This window comes from Oncorhynchus kisutch, linkage group LG12, assembly GCF_002021735.2.
Source record: "Oncorhynchus kisutch isolate 150728-3 linkage group LG12, Okis_V2, whole genome shotgun sequence".
NCBI classification, from domain to species: domain Eukaryota; kingdom Metazoa; phylum Chordata; class Actinopteri; order Salmoniformes; family Salmonidae; genus Oncorhynchus; species Oncorhynchus kisutch.
In genome coordinates this window covers 37040757-37062256 of record NC_034185.2, presented here as the reverse complement: position 1 = coordinate 37062256, position 21500 = coordinate 37040757, and the positions used below count along the sequence as shown (strand labels likewise).

Here is a 21500-nt window from a genome sequence, read left to right as displayed (position 1 = left end):
GCCAAAAATCTGATTACCAGGTGAAAGGCAGCCTTTTATTATAAAAATGTACACAAACACTTGAATGAGAAAAGGCTGACCTGAGAACTGGTAAACTAAAGACTAACTTTAGGTGAATAACTGCTTATTTTAAAGTTTACACAATGTCTCCCCCTTGTGGGTGTGAGAATACTTTGGTAACTTTATGACCAATATTTGTTTGTTTTTTCTGTTGGAGAGGTTAACTTCTTATGGCTGCAGGGGCAGTATTGAGTAGCTTGGATGAAAGGTGCCCAGAATAAACGGCCTGCTTCTCAATCTCAGTTGCTAATATATGCATATTATTAGTAGTATTGGATAGAAAACACTCTGACATTTCTAAAACTGTTTGATACTTGGACATAAATAACGGACATTATCGAACAAATCAAGCATTTATTGTGGAACTGAAAATCCTGGGAGTGCATTCTGATGAAGATCATCAAAGGTAAGGGAATATTTATCATGTCATTTCTGGTTTCTGTTGACTCCAACATGGCGGCTAATTTGATACATTTTCTGAGCGCCGTCTCAGATTATTGCATGGTTTGCTTTTTCCGTAAAGTTTTTTTTGAAATCTGACACAGCGGTTGCATTAAGGAGAGGTATATCTATAATTCCATGTGTATAACTTGTATTATCATCTACATTTATGATGAGTATTTCTGTTGAATCGATGTGCCTATGCAAAATCACTGGTTGTTTTTGGAACTAGTGAACGTTACGCGCCAATGTAAACGATTAAATGATTTTTTTATATAAATATGAACTTTATCAAGCAAAACATACATGTATTGTGTAACATGAAGTCCTAGGAGTGTCATCTGATGAAGACCATCAAAGGTTAGTGATTCATTTTTATCTCCATTTGTGCTTTTTGTGACTCCTCTCTTTGGCTGGAAAAATGGCTGTTTTTCTGTGGCTTGGTGGTGACCTAACATAATCGCTTGTGGTGCTTTCGCCGTAAAGCCTATTTGAAATCGGACACTGTGGTGGGGTTAACAACAAGATTACCTTTAAAACAATATAAGGTACACGTATGTTTGAGGAATTTTATTTATGAGATTTCTGTTGTTTTGAATTTTGCGCCCGGCACTGGCTGTTGTCATATCATCCCGTTAACGGGATTTCAGCCCTAAGAAGTTCATAATGGGATGGAAATCCTTTTGAGTTACATATCCTTAGAAAAAGCTTATATTAGCATAACAAGGTTGTTGGTTGAAGTTTATGTCTTTATCTCTGTTCAATTAATGTCAGGGGTATTCGTAATTTACTCAAGCGTAAGGCTATTTTCCTGTATTGCAAACGGTTTAATGCAGACTTACTTTTTACAAGAGACTCATGCTTGTTCTTCCGATCCATCTTTTTGGAAAAATCAATGGAGTAACGATATCTGGTTATCATATGGCAACAACCACTCTGCAGGTGTAGCAGTTTTAAGAGGTGCATTTAAAGGGAAGGTCATCAATAGAAAGACTCACCACTCTGGACGTTGGTTCATTTTAAATAGTAAATTTCAACAGTGAAATGTTTATGCATTCAACAACAAAACAAAACAACAGGATATTACTTCAAGAATTTGAAGAAGAAATTAATAGAGTTATAGGTGTATTTCAGTATATCAAAATGATCTTATTTGGAGATTTTAATTCTGTATCTCATGTGATGATTGACAGATATCCCCCTCCTAACAGATCCAGCATTGTTAATCCTGAGATTAATAATCTATGTCTTGGTCTTGGATTAGTCGATATTTGGAGATGTAAATATCCTGATAAAAAGGAATTCACTTGGAGTAACAAGGACATGTCCAGACAGTCAATAATTGACATCTGGTTGATTTCTAATTCATTAGATAATTCTGTTGTGAAGGTATCAATTTGAACCATCAATTCTTACTGATCATAAAGTTATATTGTTATCTTTAAATATTAATGGATCTGAAGTTAAACCGAATCTGAGTTATTAAAAACTCAATAGTAGACTGTTGGAAGATGATAATTTCAAGATGGATGCCAAAGATATTATACAAGACAATTGGAGGAAAGCCCAACTATTTAAGTCTTACGGGATATATTGGGAATTAATGAAGTATGAAATAAGACAAACAGCCATGAAGAGAGGTAAATAAATTGCTGAATTTAAAAGATTGAGGGAAGATAAACTTGTTAAGGAAATACTTTCTCTAATCTCTATGGAGGACCTTGATGAAGAAGGAAAGGCTCAGTTATTCTCTTTACAACTAGAAATGGACCGAATGTATGAAGAAAGAGCAAAAGGGACATTTGTAAGATCAAGATGGAGATGGTTGGAGGAAGGAAAAAAAAGAAAATACTTTTACAATGTAGAAAGAATAAATTCTGAATTTACATCTATTCATAAGCTCAATAAACAGTGGGGCATATTTAGTCAGCCACCAATTGTGCAAGTTCTCCCACTTAAAAAGATGAGAGAGGCCTGTAATTTTCATCATAGGTACACTTCAACTATGACAGACAAAATGAGAAAAAAAATCCAGAAAATCACATTGTAGGATTTTTTATGAATTTATTTGCAAGAGTACAACTAACTGTAAGTCCTCTCAAAACGACATCAGCACTCTCGTTGAATCATTACTACCAATGACTGGGAAAACAAACTATCTAGGGACAATCCTGGAGGAATAACATTGTTGTGGATAGCATACCAGAGTCTTCACATGAGAATTGGGCCGAGTCTGAGGAGAATGTAAGAAAAAATTATCACTGAAAAGCTGGAAATAAATCTATATGAAGATTGAGGTAGAGCTCAAGCAACAGGTCTGGAAAACATGTAACCAGACTAGGTGACAGACCCAGGCCGACAGTGGTCAGGTTACTAAGGGTTAAGGGCAAGATGGCTGTTCTGGAGAGAGCCAAGAACTTGAGAGGAACCAACATCTTCCTCAACGAGGATCTGAAGCTGTGCACCAGAGGTGGGAAGAATTTATCCCAGCTAAGAAATCTGCCAGAGAGCATTGGAACATTGCACCTTTATAACAAAACCGTTTGATATTGCCAATAATTTCAGGAACTATTTCACTAGTAAAATGGAAAAACTCAGAAATGAATGACAACATTGAACAGTGAACCATCATATTTTTGTATAAAATCTAATAATGAAAGAGAAGGATTTATGTTTTAAATTTGGTCAATTTCATGAGGGAGAGGTGGAAAAACTATTGTTCTAATAAGCCACAAGGTATAGATAACCTTGATGGGAAACTATTGTTCTAATAAGCCACTAGGTATAGATAACCTTGATGGGAAACTATTGTTCTAATAAGCCACTAGGTATAGATAACCTTGATGGGAAACTATTGTTCTAATAAGCCACTAGGTATAGATAACCTTATTGGGAAACTATGGTTCTAATAAGCCACTAGGTATAGATAACCTTGATGGGAAACTATTGTTCTAATAAGCCACTAGGTATAGATAACCTTGATGGGAAACTATTGTTCTAATAAGGCACTAAGCATAGATAACCTTGATGGGAAACTATTGTTCTAATAAGCCACGAGGTATAGATAACCTTGATGGGAAACTATTGTTCTAATAAGCCACTAGGTATAGATAACCTTGATGGGAAACTATTGTTCTAATAAGCCACGAGGTATAGATAACCTTGATGGGAAACTATTGTTCTAATAAGCCACTAGGTATAGATAACCTTGATGGGAAACTATTGTTCTAATAAGCCACTAGGTATAGATAACCTTGATGGGAAACTATTGTTCTAATAAGCCACTAGGTATAGATAACCTTGATGGGAAACTATTGTTCTAATAAGCCACTAGGTATAGATAACCTTGATGGGAAACTATGGTTCTAATAAGCCACTAGGTATAGATAACCTTGATGGGAAACTATTGTTCTAATAAGCCACTAGGTATAGATAACCTTGATGGGAAACTATTGTTCTAATAAGCCACTAAGCATAGATAACCTTGATGGGAAACTATTGTTCTAATAAGCCACGAGGTATAGATAACCTTGATGGGAAACTATTGTTCTAATAAGCCACTAAGCATAGATAACCTTGATGGGAAACTATTGTTCTAATAAGCCACGAGGTATAGATAACCTTGATGGGAAACTATTGTTCTAATAAGCCACGAGGTATAGATAACCTTGATGGGAAACTATTGATCTAATAAGCCACTAGGTATAGATAACCTTGATGGGAAACTATTGAGAAGGGTAGCAGACTGTATTGCCAGCCCTTTTTGATACATCTAAAGGAGGGTGTGTACACAGGCGTGGAAGGAAACAAAACAGCCTAAAAATTGTCAAGCACACTTTGCTGGCTCTAACAACCACCCAAACAGTTTGCTGCCTGTTCTTAGTAAACTGATGCAGAGGATTGTGTTTGGATGTTGATTAATGCAGCCCCCCGCACCTCTCTGATTCAGAGGGGTTGGGTTAAATGCGAAAGAAAACATTTCAGTTGAAGGTATTCAGTTGTACAACTGACTTTCTATTTCTTTATTTCAAACTGTGCTCTTTCAAAAAAGTTCTTAACCTATATACGTTTTACAGGCCTGTTTTGTTTCTGAGTTCTCAGTTGTCTTGTACGTCGTGGCATACTGCATACTTCATACTTTTCAATAAACAGTATGCAGTTTAAGTAAGTAGTAGGCAAGCCAGATTTCGGACATGGCCGGGGTGAAGCTCTGGGGTGCCAGTTTCAAAGATATGGAAAAATACTGTTGCCTGCCTTGCTTTAGATGTCCTTTTGTGCACTGTGATCATGTTCCTGACCTGTCAAGATCATTTCCTTCTTGTGGATTTTCTAAATGGATAGCGGAGAAAGTTTCATGAGCACCGGGGTGCCTTCAAGACACCATGAGATCAGTTTTTCCTTATCGTTGTTGGAGATCCTCCATGGCCGACTTACCTTTTCTTTTACGGGGGAAATATTATTTGAATGCGCAAAGACTGTAAACTGAACTGAATCAACTAAAATGAATTGAAAAAGGGAAAAGAAAGAAGATACTTTTCATTCCAGTTTTGGGGTGCGTCTCGACTAAACGTGGGTAGCCTTAACCAAAACTAAAAGGTAATTTTAAGGTTACTGGGTCATTGATGAGGATTATGGAACATTGAAAATATATTATTCTTGGGAGGGGGGGGGGTTATTCTTATTATTTCTGAAGCATATTATTTGCGTTGAGAAAATGGTTTGTGCTGGGTTTATTGGAATGCATATTATTGAATTGACAGATCACATACTATGTTCCCATATTTCTTTCTGGCTGTAAACCCTCTTAAAAAGTATATTAAATATGATTGTTATAATGTAACAAGCCCTCAATATCCTATAATCCTTAATGAAAAAACAATGTGACATCCATGCAGCTAGTACTGAAAGAACATTTCCACTAAAGACCTATTTTCGCTCTAGTAAGATTAACCAGACACAAACCAGAGGGCAGAGAGAACAGACGAGATGGTCATGTCTCAATGTAGGAGAATCAGCAGTGAAACTAACCTCACACGGTGCAAGTCTCATTCCAGAGCCCATCTACAGTCCCACATTGGGGCAGGGGAATGTAGCTTGGACGGAGAACAAACTTTCCCACCCTCAAGTCAAAATCAAATAGAATTTCTTCTTCTGTTGAATTTGACATCAGATAATTGCAGCCCCTTAGGAATGGTGGGCTGGTAATGAAATGCTGGACAGTTTTATCCCATTAGAGTGATTAAAGCCAATACATTATTTACAACTTCAGCTGCTGTTGCTCCTAGAGCTGTCTACTGCCTCTGCTGCATTCCAATAAAGACTAGATTACTGCTCACTCTCCCTCAGGACTGACACACTCAGGCCAACTAGCACAATTTCTCACAGTATGTGACTGAGTAGTGTGACGTGTGTCTAGTGTCAGATAGATTGAGTCACCATGGTTGACCGGTGTGTGTGTGTGGTTCTCCTTCAGGTCATCCTTGATTGGCCGTGCCAGCAGTAAATGACTTCCTAATTCTAAATTACATTATTAGACTCAATCTGTCCTTCACTATCACCAGTGGGAGGCCTTTTATTAATTTATTTGTTCTTTCTTCCAATCTCTTTTTGTTCTCTCAGTTTTTGTGAAGCTGCCACTCACAGAAACGATTCTAAAGAAAGATACATACTTGTGTTGTCTTGTAGTTAGTCTTTTTTCTGCTCTTCCAAGAACATCTATGTGTGCTATATTCAAACAATTTGCCTGTGTTTACATTGTAAACTGCTGTTTGTTACATAGAGAGAGAGAGAGAGACTGAGAGAAAGAGAGAGTGATGAGTACCATGAAAATGAGAGTGCTGAAGGTTGCTTGTTGCATGTTCCATTGTGTTGATATTGACCCATGTGTAGTGGGTTGTGATTACAGCATCTGTGCTGAGTGGACTACCAGGGTCAAGACTAAAATACGATTTCTAAAAGATCACATAGAAAGACAACCGTTCCAATACGCTGACGCTAACCAATTGCAAATAAGTGTAAATAACCCTAGCTAGTTAAGCTGGCTAATGTAGCTAAATGTGGGGCAAAACAATTACCTTATGACCTTCTTTGTTGCATTGAAGTTTCCCAAACACAGTGCACCTAAGTTCCCAATGACATCAAAACAATACATAGCTGTGTCTTCCTTCCTGGTTGGCTCACCCTGTTTGGATCCGCTGCGGTCGTCGCTAGGCCCAGTGTTGGGCGTGTACTTGGTGTCACGGGTGGCTGCACTGTGTCTCGTCCAATCAAAGTCATCATTCTTGTCCTGCGTGAACATGCAGATGGGCTCCTCTTCGAAGCTGCAGTGGAACTCTCCTGAAGCACGGGACAAAAAAAAACTCACTGCTGTAGTCATCATAGAAATAGAAATACTAGAACCTCAACATATGTCTATGGTTTTAAAGTCTTAGATGAACGCTGCAGTAACTCTCATGAAAGACAGACAGAGAAACACTGTTATAGTCATAACACTGTCAAAATGTAGACATAAAAAATGTTTAACTAGATAGAACCTCCTCATGGTATCTCTATGGCTATAGTAGATCAAATCAAATTGTATTAGTCACATGCGCCGAATACAACAGGTGTAGACTTTACTGTGAAATGCTTACTTACGAGCCCCTTCCCAACATTGCAGAGATAAAAAGTAAGAAAAATATTTTCTACATTAAAAAGGAAATAGAAACACAATAAAATAACCGTGATGACATTGGCTACTGAACCATGAATGAATGGCGCTGGTACATTCTATAATGGGACCTGCTGTTGTATTCTTGTGTTGTTCATGTGAATAAACACATGGGTCAATGGGTACTATTATGCATGTCTACCAATGAGAGCAGTAAAGCGGAGTTCACCCAATGGATGGATTCAGATAGCTGACCATGAATCAATCTAGTGGACCATGCTTGACTGCTATACAATGCATTCTATAAGAGGACATACTGCTGAAGTTAATCATGTGAAAATCAACACGGGTTGATGTGTTTCAAACAATGAGAGAGCTCTTAGCCTCGCAAAGCCACCTGATCCCGCGATCTTACATTAAACATTGCACTTATATCTGTGCAGCTTTCAATGTAAGCTCACGGGATCAGGTAGCTTTGCGAGGCTAAGAGCTACGGCTTGAGGAATGTAATCTCTGACCATAAACAACACTATTGAGCCATGAATGGTGGCAGTGCATTATATACTGTAAGTTGAAATGCTGTTGTACTACTGTTGAAAAACACATAGGTTGTGAATCAAATGTGGCAATGGGAAGGCCTAAGGCTAGAGTTCAGAGGTTACTGTGGGTTAACCCCAATGGTATTCTCATTGAGATATGGCCGTCATCTCAAGTCTGAGAACACACACACATGGGAGCAGGAAGGCTGACAGGCATACAAATACACACACACACTTAAGAGAGCCCATTAAATAAATGTTCTAAGCCTAACACTATCATCTCTCAGACATTCATATATAACTCATTATTATAATGGTGCCGGAGGAGATACTGCCGTTTTACAGGGTCCTAACCAATTGTGCTATTTTGTGTGTTTTTTCACATTGTTTGCAACTTTCTTTGAACATAATGTTTCTACTACCGTCTCTTATGACCGAAAATAGCTTCTGGATGTCAGAACAGCGATTACTCACCTCAAACCGGACAAAGATTTTTTCTTTAATGATTCTGATGAGAAGGATATATTGTTGTTCCCGGACCAGGCCCAAATCCCCATCATTCGCATGAGGAGAAGACAGAGATACAACAGACCAACGAGCTCCTGAGTGGCGCAGCAGTCTAAGGCACTGCATCTCAGTGCAAGAGGGGTCACTACAGTCCCTGGTTCGAATCTAGGCTGTATCACATTCGGCCATGATTGGGAATCCCATAGGGAGGCGCACAATTGGCCCAGCGTCATCCGGGTTTGGCCGGGGTAGGCCGTCATTGTAAATAAGAATTTGTTCTTAACTGACTTGCCTAGTTAAATTAAGGTTAAATATATAAAAATACAGGGGTGGCAGATCCGGGTCCTTTGTGAGAATTTGTTGGCAAGTGGGTAACCTGCCTCTACCATCTGGATGAGCTCTGTTCGAGACTATCCTACTAACGGGACATTAAAACCTGTAATATTTCATGTTGTGTCTGGACGACGACATGGATAATATACGGTTTCCATGCACCGGTAAGACGAGGTGTGGTGGTGTGTGTCTATTTGTCAGTAACAGCTGGTGGAAAATGTCTAATATTAAGGAAGTCTCAAGGTTTTGCTAACCTGAAGAAGAGGTCCTCATGATAAGCTGTAGACCACACTATCTACCAAGAGAGTTGTCATCTATATTTTTCATAGCTGTCGAATTTACCATCAGAAACCAATGCTGGCACTAAGACAGCACTCAACGAGCTGTATAAAGCCATAAACAAAGAAGAAAATCCTCATCCAGAAGCGGTGCTCCTAGTGGCCGGGGACTACATTGCAGGAAAACTTAAATCCATTTTACCTAATTTCTACCAGCATGTCACGTGCAACCAGAGGAAAAAACTCTAGACTACCTTTACGCCACACACATAGATGCATACAAAGCTCTTCCTCGCCCTCCCTTTGGCAAATCTGACCATGATTGTATCCTGATGATTCCTGCTTACGAGCAAAAACTAAAGCAGGAAGTACCAGTGACTCACTCAATACGAAAGTGGTCAGATGACGTGGATACTAAACTACAGGACTGTTGCTAGCATTGAGGGGTATACCACCTCAGTCACTGGCTTCATCAATAAGTGCATCAATGACGTCGTCCCCACAATGACCGCATGTACATGTCCCAACTAGAATTAAAGGCAACATCCGCACCAAACTAAATGCTAGAGCTGTTACAATCAAGGAGCGGGACACTAATCCAGACACTTAAGAAATAACTCTATGCCCTCAAACGAACCATCAAACAGGCAAATCGTCAATATTGACTAAGATGGCAGGGCTTGCCAAGCCCTGTGGCAGGGCTTGCAAACTATTACAGACTACAAAGAGAAACCCAGCAATGAGCTTCCCAGTGACTCGAGACTACCAAACAGGCTAAATGCCTTTTATGCTTGCTTCTAGGCAAGCAACACTGATGAATGCATGAGAGCACCAGCTGTTCCAGACAACTTTGTGATCACGCTCTCCATAGCCAATGTGAGCAAGACCTTTAAACACGTCAACTTTCACAAGGCCACGGGGCCAGACGGATTACCAGGATGTGCACTCAGAGCATGCGCAGACCAACATGCAAGTTTCATCACTGACATTTTCAACCTCTACCTAACCGAGTCTGTAATACCAACATGTTTAAAGCAGACCACCATAGTCCCTGTGCCCAACAACGCCAAGGTCACCTGCCTAAATGACTACCGTCCCATAGCACTCACATTGGTAGCCATTAAGTGCTTTGAAAGGCGGGTCATGGCTCACATCAACACCATCACCCCGGAAATCCTAGACTCACTCCAATTCACATACCACCCCAACAGATCCACAGATGATGCAATCTCAATTGCACTCCACACTGCCCTTTTCCACATGGACAAAATGAACACCTATGTGAGAATGCTTTTCATTGACGACATTTCAGCATTCAACACCATAGTGCCCACAAAGCTCATCACTAAGCTTAGGACCCCGGGACTAAACATCTCCCTCTGCAAATGGATCCTGGACTTCCTGACGGGCCACCTTCAGGTGGCAAGGGTAGGCAACAACACATCTGCCACGCTCATCCACAACACGGTGGCCCCACGGGGGTGCGTGCTTAGTCCCATCCTGTCCTCCCTGTTCACTCACTCACTAACACCATCATTAAGTTTGCTGACAACACAACGGTGGTAGGCGTGATCACCGACAATGATGAGACTACCTGTAGCGAGGAGGTCAGAGACCTCTCCAACATGACCAAGACAAAGGAGCTGATTGCTGACTACAGGAAAAGGAGGGCCAAACACGCCCCCATTCACATTGACAGGGCTGTAGTGAAGCGGGTCGAGAGCTTCAAGTTCCTTGGTGTCTACATCACCAGCAAACTATCATGGTCCAAACACACCCAAGACAGTTGTGAAGTGGGCACGACAATGCACATTCCCCTTCAGGAGACGATATGACATGGGTCCTCAGACCAAAGTCATAGACTGTTCTCTCTGCTATTGCACGGCAAGCGGTACCGGAGCGCCAAGTCTAGGACCAAAAGGCTCCTTAACAGCTTCTACCCCCATGTAATAAGACTGCTGAACAATTAATCAAATGGCCACCTTGACTATTTGCATTGCTGTTAATTATCAATACAGTCACTTTACCCCTACCTACATGTTCATATTACCTCGACTAACCTGTACCCCGGCACATTGACTCTGTACCGGTACCCCCTGTATATAGCCTCGTTATAGTTATTTTATTGTATTACTTTTTTTTCTTTCGTTAAGGGCTTGTAAGTAAGCATTTCACTGTAAGGTCTACACCTGTTGTATTCAGTTGTTGTATTCAGTTGTTGTATTCAGTTGTTGTATTCAGTTGTTGTATTCAGCTGTTGTATTCAGAGACAAATACAATTTTATTTTATATGGAACAATGTAATATGACATCAATACCATATAATCAGAAGAGATTTAGAAATAGAACTGTCCTCAAAGGGTGGGTAAAAAACAGCATTTAGATTCTGGATACAGGAGCGTGCGATAAATATTCATTGATTTATTAAAAGGTAGCTGGGAGCAGTTTGGAGTGGCGACCTCGGTGGAGGCAGGAGCTCGAGGCTTTACACGCGTAGTGGAGAGAAGATGAGGAGGAGAGGGGGAGCGATTGAGAGAGAGAGGAGTGAGAGAAAAAGGGAGAGCGAGACACACACACACACACAGAGAGAGAGTGAGTGTGGCCCAGCTAAGACAGCCAGAAAGAGAGAGATGGGCCTCAGCTCTTGACTCCTCTCCCCTCCAGCCTTCAGGCATGCAGATCTAAATGGGGTTCTGGCCCCTAGAGTCTCGCTGGTAATGTCAATCCACTGTAAGCTAAGCTAAATGGACCTGGGCCTTACTGGAGATAGAAGGGGGATTAGGAGGGGAGGAGTGTGGGGGGGGGGGGGGGGGGGTGATGAGGAGATGGAAAATGGGAAGGAGGACGAGGAGGGGGTATGGAGGGGAGGATCAGCAAGGAGGAGGTGTACAGATCAGATGTACAGTTTAGATAAGATTGGCCGCGATCTATAGGGGGTTTGATAATGATGCTGGTAATGATTATATTTGGGATTTGTATGCGGTAACGGCTGCTAACCCAACACATTAACACAGCACAGTACACTTCGGCAAAGGAGTGCTTGTGAAGTAGTAAATGTGGAGTTTTCCTGTAATAAGATACTGCAACGGGAATGTACACGGCACCTGATTATCACATAATGTGTGAACATTGGAGAGAACACATGAAATGCATTATTAACAAGCACTATACACATGCGTGCACGCACACACCCACCCTTCACCCCATGCCCACATATACACACACTGAAAATGACTATCTCTCCTCCACACATTGTTCCTACAGAATATTAGGCAGCTCTTCCCAGTGTAGTTACAGTGGATCTCCAAAAGTATTGGGGCAGTGATAGATTTGTGTGATTTTAGCTCCGTACTCCAGCACTTTGGATTTGAAATGACTATGAGGTTAAAGTGTAGACGGTACAAATCATACCCCCAAGACATGTTAACCTCTTGCCACTACAACAGGGAACAAAATAATCTGAAACACAACCAAAACAAATGCATCCAACAATGGTGTAGAGCCACAAACTTGATGTAGTCGTTGCGTACTATGAATACGGGACCAATTACTTCACTTTTTACTACTTTAATACACATACAGTATAAGTGAATTTGTCCCAATACTTTTTGTCCCCTAAAATGTGGGACTACGTACAAAAAGCTCTGTAATTTCAGTTCACCCGATATGAATGAAAATACCCACAAATTAAAGCTGGCAGTCTGCACTTCAACTTCCTAGTCATTGTATCATTTTGAATCGAAAGTGCTGGAGTACAAAGCCAAAACAAACAAAAAATGGTCACTGTCCCAATACTTTTGGAGCTCACTGTATATGGAAAATTACAGTAGAACTACTCCACAGGACTCTCCACAACCAACAAGTCTCCATGTTGCTCCCAGAGCTGCTCAGCTCTGCCTAGTTCAGGTCATAATGTTCAGAAACATGCTGTGTTTCTGTGATGTGTCAGACTTAATGAATAAATAAAGCTGTTACTTACTCAGGTGAGGGTTGACAGGAGCTGAAAAACAAAATGGCAGGAGGGAGAGAAAGCTATTAGTAAACAATACAATAGTGTTCCATCATTTAAACAGCACTTTGCTGACAATGGTTTGGGTTTTGTCTTTGATGTGTGCTGACTCACAATAGATCATAATGTCATAGTACACAAACAGTGTGTAACAGAAAGATGTAATGACTGAAAATAAGAAGCATCTGGTAAACTTCGAAGTCTGTTTCCTGATGGCCATCTTCTCAACTTCTACATTCTCTCAGAGTACAATTAGCTGTAGAGTTTCAATCCCCCATTGGAAGTGGAAATGTTAATCAACGTTTAAATGTCATAACTGATAGAGAAATCATCTCCAGTGCAGCATGCACAATCATTATCAGAGTTAAAGATGGGAAGGGATCCAATAACAAATTAAAGACATTTGAAATAAAAGAGGATACTGTACAAATCTGAAATCTGTCCCCACACACACACACACACACACACACTTCCCCCTCTTTGCTATCTCTATCTACTGTGTGAGATTGGGATTACTAAGAATAGCCCGACCACATTAATGAGCTTATAAATAAAACAGATTATCACTATTACCCTTTACTTGCCTTGCTGATGTCCTTAACCAAGGTGACTTCCACTAACAAGCGCCCTAACTTAATTAAATACACTGCGAGGCATGTGGGGCACAGAATGTGAAGTGATGAGGAAAAACATAAGGCCTTGTATAAAACTTTTAACTAGGGCCTAGAGTTTTTCCTGGTCAAATAGACAGGAAAACACAACCCTATAAATTATCTCCGGCAACCCACTGGTGACCTGTCTATCATACCATCCTCATCACTACAGTTACATAAACACGAGAAGAACTACTGCGGTGAAATCCCGCATAAAAATGGTTGCTCCAGTTCTCTATTCAAATACCTGCCAGGGTCATTATGCATTCCACCTGCCTCTTCTCTGCCCAGCTTCTTCAACATTCCTCATTGATCATTTCAGAGGGTTTAGCTCCGTGGCAAACACAGAAACGTCAAGGGTAAAAAAAAACACGGTTTGTTTCAATATAAACCAGTTAGCCCTGCAGTAAATGTTTTGCGGAGTAAATACAATTTAAGCTGTCAGGAAGATGCATGACGTTTTAATGATCAATTCGTGTCCCTGTGAATAGATGTGATACATCAGCTTAACCGCACAACTGTGTCACCTTTATCAATGTTAGGTTCTAAATGAACCAAGTAAAAACTCACGGACGATTAGTAGAGCTCAAACCAAGTTTATTCACCCACTGGGTCATAACTGCTGCATAAGACAAAGACATGGTTCCACCAAGCCCAGTATACATACCCCAATTTGTGTGTGGTGTCCTCCTTCCCTCTAAGCATTACATCTGTATGGCTAGGCAGGAAGTTAAGCGATGTGGGCAATAAACTGTTCCTTCTCCCATAATGTGACCTGACCTGACCTGGGCCCCCATTCCTCACTAAACCACCTCTCTCTCTCTCCACCCTTATCAGTGACTGCAACCATGTGATTGGCTTTCCTTTATTCAGTACGTTCCAAGCTTAATGGCCTCCTCTATGCACATTCCTCCTACAGATAACCATTAACTTCTGGTGTAGAAACCTGACTATGGGACTCATTATTTCAAGTTTAGGAGTCAGAACCCATCACCGACAATGATTTATGGAACACAGCTACGAATTGATTTGAATCCACTCGATTAAAACAAGCAACAACAAATCATCCCCACAAAGAAAGCATGTGTAAAGGAATATTGATTAAGAACTGAAGGGCCAATCGGGTCTCTTATACACTGGGGAAAACTGAAAGGCCTGAGCGAACATTATAGAATATGTAATAGAACACATTTTTCTGACTCGTTGTTGCAATTTAGCTACAAGGACAGCTGTTTCTCAATCCATAATAATAAAAGGGAGAAGAAAAACAGGAAATAAGAGATAGTGGAACAGAGGTAAGAGGAGAGGAAGGGGGAGGGAGAGGATGATGGACTATAACTAAAAATGTCTGAAGTTGGAAAGAGGAGGGGGGAGGAAAGAGAAGAGGAACAGAGAGGGGGGGAAAAGACCATAGACAAGAGGATGATAAGAGAGGAGAAGAAAGGAGAAGAGAGGAGAGGACAGAAGAGGAGAGAATAAAAACAAGAAGGACAGTTTTAATCTTTCTTGAAAGTTTCACACATCACCATCACTGTAGCATGATGTACTACAGTGCTCATAAAGCCAAAACACGACCAAACGTAAAGATAATTATTTTATAAAGAACACTCCCCTTCCCCCTCTCTTTCCCCCTTTCTCTCCACACTCCCCTTCCCCCTATCTTTCCCCCTTTCCCCCTCTACCTCTTTTTCAGGCCTTGCTTATGAAAATATGCTTCGTTTGACTGTTATTTTACTTGCAACCTCTGAGTCACACAGCCTCAGTTTAAATTAATGTGTGGTTCAGTCATATCTTCCCCCCCTCTGCCCTTCAACACCTTCACTATCAAGCGCACATACACACACACAAGCGCACACACACAAAAATGACTGTTCATCTGGGTAAGGAGTTGGGGGATGTGTTCTAGATCATCCTCTCAGCCTATCAGGGCTGTGTAAGTAAATATCTTCAAATTTGTTTCCTAATGCCCACACGATTAGACTGAGCATTTCAAGGGCCGATGGAGGCTCAGGTTAATAAATTATGACAAATATGTTTTGGAGTTATTTTCATTAAATAAACACACAGTAATGATTTAAAAATAATATGACAAGACTGCATGGGGTCTTTAAGAATATATTTCCATCTATCTCGTACAGTAATTGTTTTTTGAAAATGAAAAGTGAACCGAGTTAGCCTATGACAAGACGAAATAGGCCTAATGAAAATGAGCACAGCATGCTTAAAAATAATTTGGTCTGATTGTCCAGGTTTAGACGGTGAAGGGAAATTAAGACTCAAGTTTTTAAATTAGTCTTTTCACACCACTGACAAGACAGTCCATCTCTGTAAACAAGACGCTGTAGTTGCCAAACAATAAGTTGTGAATGTCCCATCAAAGACATTGTGTTCATTGTAGCATAGTCATTTGCGGTGCCTTCTTGAGAACTATAGGCTGGAAATTGTGTCATACTATGTGAACTATGGGGGCTAAGAGCTTCCAGGCAAGCTGTGAAACCCTTTCTCAATGGTACTTGTGTGCATTTCATCATTGCTTCAATCAATAATCAAGTTAGTTTAGGGATAGTGCTGATGAGTGTACTCTTCGCTTGTACACTTGCAGGTACACTTCTTAGCAATGTCTTGTACAAATGCCCCTTACTGAGTGGGTATACTCTAATGCATTACTAGACTAACTAGATTTGACAATCTGCTGGAGTTCTAGAAATAAGTGGAAGCTTGGTATGTGATTACAGTTAGTGTGTCCCAAATGGCACCCTATTCACTATATAGTGCACTACTTTTGACCAGAACCCAGCCCTGGTCAACCCAATACGGAAAAGTAATATATAGCCCTATATGGTCTTATATATCCAAGAAGTGATTTAAAAATGTATTATTATATATTTAAGGCCCATATATACCCATATGTGACAAAAAGTGCATTCGGAAAGTATTCAGACCCCCTTGACTTTTCCACATTTTGTTGTGTTACAGCCTTATTCTAAAATGGATTAAATAGTTTTCCCTCCTCATCAATCTACACACGATACCCCATAATGACAAAACAAACGCAAGGTTTTTAGAAATGTTTGCACATTTATTAAAGATAAAACACTGAAATATCACATTTACATAGGTATTCAGACCCTTTACTCAGTACTTGTTGAAGCACCTTTGGCAGCGATTAAAGCATTGAGTCTTGAGTCTTCTTGGGTATGACGCTACAAGCTTTTGCACACCTGTATTTGGGGAGTTTCTCCCATCCTGAGAGCTCTGGATTAGGTTTTCATCAAAGATCTCTCTATTCTTTGCTCTGTTCATCTTTCCCTCGATCCTGACTAGACTCCCAGTCCCTGCCACTGAAGAACATCCCCATAGCATGATGCTGCCACCACCATGCCTCACCGTAGGGATCGTATTGGCCAGGTGATCAGTGGTGCTTGGTTTCCTCCAGACGTGATGCTTGGCATTCACGCCAAAGAGTTCAATCTTGGTTTCATCAGACAAGATCAATTAGTTTCTCATGGTCTGAGAGTCTTTTAGGTGCCTCTTGGCAAACTCCAAGCGGGCTGTCATGTGGCTTTTACTGAGGAGTGGATTCTGTCTGGCCACTCTAAAATAAAGGCCTGATTGGTGGAGTGCTACAGAGATGGCTGTCCTTCTGGAAGGTTCTCCCATCTCTACAGAGGAACTATGGAGCTCTGTCAGAGTGACCATTGGGTGCAAATGGGTCTTCCAAATGGACAATGAGCCCAAGCATACTTCCAAAGTTGTGTCAAACGGCTTAAGGACAACAATGTCAAGGTATTGGAGTGGCCATCACAAAGCCCTGACCTCAATCGTATAGTAAATTTGTGTGCAGAACTGAAAAAGCGTGGGCAAGCAAGGAGGCCTACAAACCTGTCTCAGTTACACCAACTCTGTCAGGAGGAATGTGCCAATATTAACCCAACTTATTGTAGGAAGCTTGTGGAAGGCTACCCAAAACGTTGACCCAAGTTAAACAATTTAAAGGCACTGCTACCAAATACTAGTTGAGTGTATGTAAACTTCTGACCCACTGGGAATGTGATGAAAGGAAGAAAAGCTTAAATAAATCATTCTCTACTATTATTCTGACATTTCACATTCTTAAAATAAAGTGGTGATCCTAACTGACTTAAGACAGGGCATTTTACTTTTACTAGGATCCAATGTCAGGAATTGTGAAAAACAGAGTTTAAATGTATTTGGCTAAGGTGTATGTAAACTTGTGACTTCAACTGTATTTGGGCAAGAGCACGAATTATGTTTACAGATAGTCAAACTTAGTTTCACGCTGCGTTTAAAATAATCACTAAGGGTTCTGTGTTGATACAAATGTAGTGAATTGGTTATTGGCATAAAAAGACGAAGAAACTCATACTAAACATTGCCACATTAGTAAACAAGTAGGGTCACAAGGTGTTATATGGTAAAGTACAACCAGCGAAACAAGAGATAACATATTTGGGAGTTTCAAGAACAATGCGACTCAGGAAAACTCTCGGAGTTTAATCTCGTGACACATTATTTTGGTTTATTTTAAAATAGATTTTTTGAATTGACGAAAGGGAGGAAGAGATAACAGAGTAATGTTTGTTTTGACTATAATTAAAGAAAATGTTCACCTGGTAACGTAACATTAGACAGAAAGACAGAGATTGTAGAGAGCTTTCTGAGTTTAAGGGAAGAAATGCACATCTAGTCACTGAGATTTTTGCCCATTCTTCAAGGCAAAACTGCTCCAGCTCCTTCAAGTTGGATGGGTTCCTGCTGGTGTACAGCAATCTTTAAGTCATACCATAGATTCTTAATTAGATTGAGGTCTGGGCTTTGACTAGGCCATTCCAAGACATTTAAATGTTTCCCTTTAAACCACCTTGAGTGTTGCTTTAGCAGTATAATTAGGGTCATTGTCCTGCCGGAAGGTGAACCCCCGTCCCAGTCTCAAATCTCTGGAAGACTGAAACAGGTTTCCCTCAAGAATTTCCCTTATTTATCGCCATCCATAATTCCTTCAATTCTGACCAGTTTCCCCGTCCCTGCCGATGAAGAATATCCCCACAGCATGATGCTGGTACCACCATGCTTCACTATGGGGATGGTGTTCTTTGGGTGATGTGAGAGGTGTTGGGTATGCGCCAGACATAGTGTTTTCCTTGATGGCCAAAAAGCTCAATTGTAGTCTCATCGGACCAGAGTACCTCCTTCCATATGTTTGGGGAGTCTCCCACATGCCTTTTGGCGAACACCAAACGTGTTTGCTTATTTTGTTCTTCAAGAAATTGCTTTTTTTCTGGCCACTTCCGTAAAGCCCAGCTCTGTGGAGTGTACGGCTTAAAGTAGTCCTATGGACAGATACTCTAATCTCCACTGTGGAGCTTTGCAGCTCCTACAGGGTTATCTTTGGTCTCTTTGTTGCCTCTCTGATTAATGCTCTCCTTGCTTGGTCTGGGAGTTTTGGTGGGCGGCCCTCTCTTGGCAGGGTTGTTGTGGTGCCATGTTCTTTCCATTTTTTATTAATTAATTTAAATGGTGCTCCGTGGGATGTTCAAAGTTTCTGATATTTTTTTATAACCCAAACCTGATCTGTACTCCACAACTTTGTCCCTGACCTGTTTGGAGAGCTCCTTGGTCTTCATGGTGCCGCTTGCTTGGTGGTGCCCCTTGCTTAGTGGTGTTGCAGACTCTGGGGCCATTCCGAAACAGGTATATATATACTGAGATCATGTGACAGATCATGTGACACTTAAATAAAGTCCACCTGTGTGCAATCTAACTAATTATGTGACTCCTGAAGGTAATTGGTTGCACCAGATCTTATTTAGGGGCTTCATAGCAAAGGGGTGAATTCATATGCATGCACAATCTTTTAAGTTTTTTTAGAACTTTTTTAGTTCTTTTTTTCATTTCACTTCACCAATTTGGACAATTTTGTGTATGTCAATTATAGGTTGTAATGCAACAAAATAGGAAGTCAATTGGAAAGTAAGAATTTCACATTTGAATTGTTTGGATTGATTAAGAATTGGATGATGTATTTTCTACATTTGGGCATTACAAGTTTATCTTAAAATAACAGATGTTTAATGAGTGTGAAGCAGAGGTTGGTATAAAAAATAGAGTAATATTGTTAGGGTAGACTACAGTCGTGGCCAAATGTTTTGAAAAGGACACCAATATACATTTTCACAAAGTCTGTTGCCTCAGTTTGTATGATGGCAATTTGCATATACTTCAGAATGTTATGAAGAGTGATCAGATGAATTGCAATTAATTGCAAAGTCCCTATTTGCAAAGCAAATGAACTGAATTCCCAAAAAACATTTCCATTGCATTTCAGCCCTGCCACAAAAGGACCAGGACTGACATCATGTCAGTGATTATCTCGTTAACACAGGTGTGAGGACAAGGCTGGAGATCACTCTGTCATGCTGATTGAGTTTGAATAACAGACTGGAAGCTTCAAAAGGAGGGTGGTGCTTGGAATCATTGTTCTTCCTCTGTCAACCATGATTTCCTGCAAGGAAACACATGTCGTCATCATTGCTTTGCACAAAAAGGGCTTCACAGGCAAGGATATTTATGCCAGTAAGATTACACCTAAATCAACCATTAATTGGATCATAAAGAACTTCAAGGAGAGCGGTTCAATTGTTGTGAAGAAGGCTTCAGTGCATCCAAGAAAGTTCAGCAAGCGCCAGGACCGTGTCCTAAAGTTGATTCAGCTACGGGATTGGGGCACCACCAGTACAGAGCTTGCTCAGGAATGGCAGCAGGCAGGTGTGAGTGCATCTGCATGCACAGTGAGGCGAAGACTTTTGGAGGATGACCTGGTGTCAACAAGGGCAGCAAAGAAGCCACTTCTCTCCAGGAAAAGCATCAGGGACAGACTGATATTCTGCAAAAGCTACAGGGATAGGACTGCTGAGGACTAGGGTAAAGTCATTTTCTCTGATGAATCCCCTTGCTGATTGTTTGGGGCATCCGGAAAAAAGCTTGTCCGGAGAAGACAAGGTGAGCGCTACCATCATTCCTGTGTCATGCCAACAGTAAAGCATCCTGAGACCATTCGTGTGTGAAGTTGCTTCTCAGCCAAGGGAATGGGCTCACTCACAATTTTGCCTAAGAACACAGCCATGAATAAAGAATGGTACAAACACATCCTCCAAGAGCAACTTCTCCCAACCATCCAGGAACAGTTTGGCGACGAATAATGCCTTTTCCAGCATGATGGAGCACCTTTCCATAAGGAAAAAGTGATAACTTAGTGGCTCGGGGAACAAAATATAGAAATTTTGGGTCCATGGCCAGGAAACTCCCCAGACCTTAATCCCATTGAGAACTTGTGGTCATACTTCAAGAGGATGGTGGACAAACAAAAACCCACAAATTCTGACAAACTCTAAGCATTGATTATGCAAGAATGGGCTGCCATCAGCCGGGATGTGGCCCAGAAGTTAATCGACAGCATGCCATGGCGGATTGCAGAGGTCTTGAAATAGAAGGGTCAACACTGCAAATATTGACTCTTTGCATCAACTTCATGTAATTGTCAATAAAAACCTTTGACAGTTATGAAATGCTTGTAATTATACTTCAGTATTCCATAGTAACATCTGACAAAAATATCTAAAGACACAAAAGCAGCAAACTTTGTGGAAATTAATATTTGTGTCATTCTCAAAACCTTTGGCCATGACTGTACAATGTAAACATTGTCTTTTAGTAAGGAGGGAATTATCATGGTTTGGTTTCTTTTCTTTTCTAAACCTTACGATGGGTGACAGTAACAAAGACATTGCTAAGTAGGCTGATGTAAACTTAATGAGTGACAGTATGTGAGTGGTAATATGTTAGTGTTTTTTTGATAGCACTCTATTGATGCAATACTTTAGTAATACAAGGTTCAATGATGAGTAGAGGGATTGAGACTTGAGATTGTAAAATGATTAGCCACGGTTGAAAGCGAGCAGGCCGTGGGACATTTGAAGTAGAGGCATGAAAAATGTTCTTTGATCATTTCTG

The 21500-nt window shown here is 40.6% G+C and overlaps 1 protein-coding gene across 1 annotated transcript in view; it reads right to left on the bottom strand.

Annotated features, from left to right (window-relative positions):
- LOC109900947 (MAM domain-containing glycosylphosphatidylinositol anchor protein 2) overlaps window positions 1-21500 on the bottom strand; it is a 337708-nt gene that overhangs the window by 24083 nt on the left and 292125 nt on the right. The window contains exons 13-14 of the mRNA XM_020496863.2: window positions 12787-12807; window positions 6682-6837 (exon numbers count right to left, since the gene is read on the bottom strand). Of these exons, the coding sequence (XP_020352452.1) occupies window positions 6682-6837; window positions 12787-12807 (177 nt within the window). The remainder of the gene's footprint in view (window positions 1-6681; window positions 6838-12786; window positions 12808-21500) is intronic.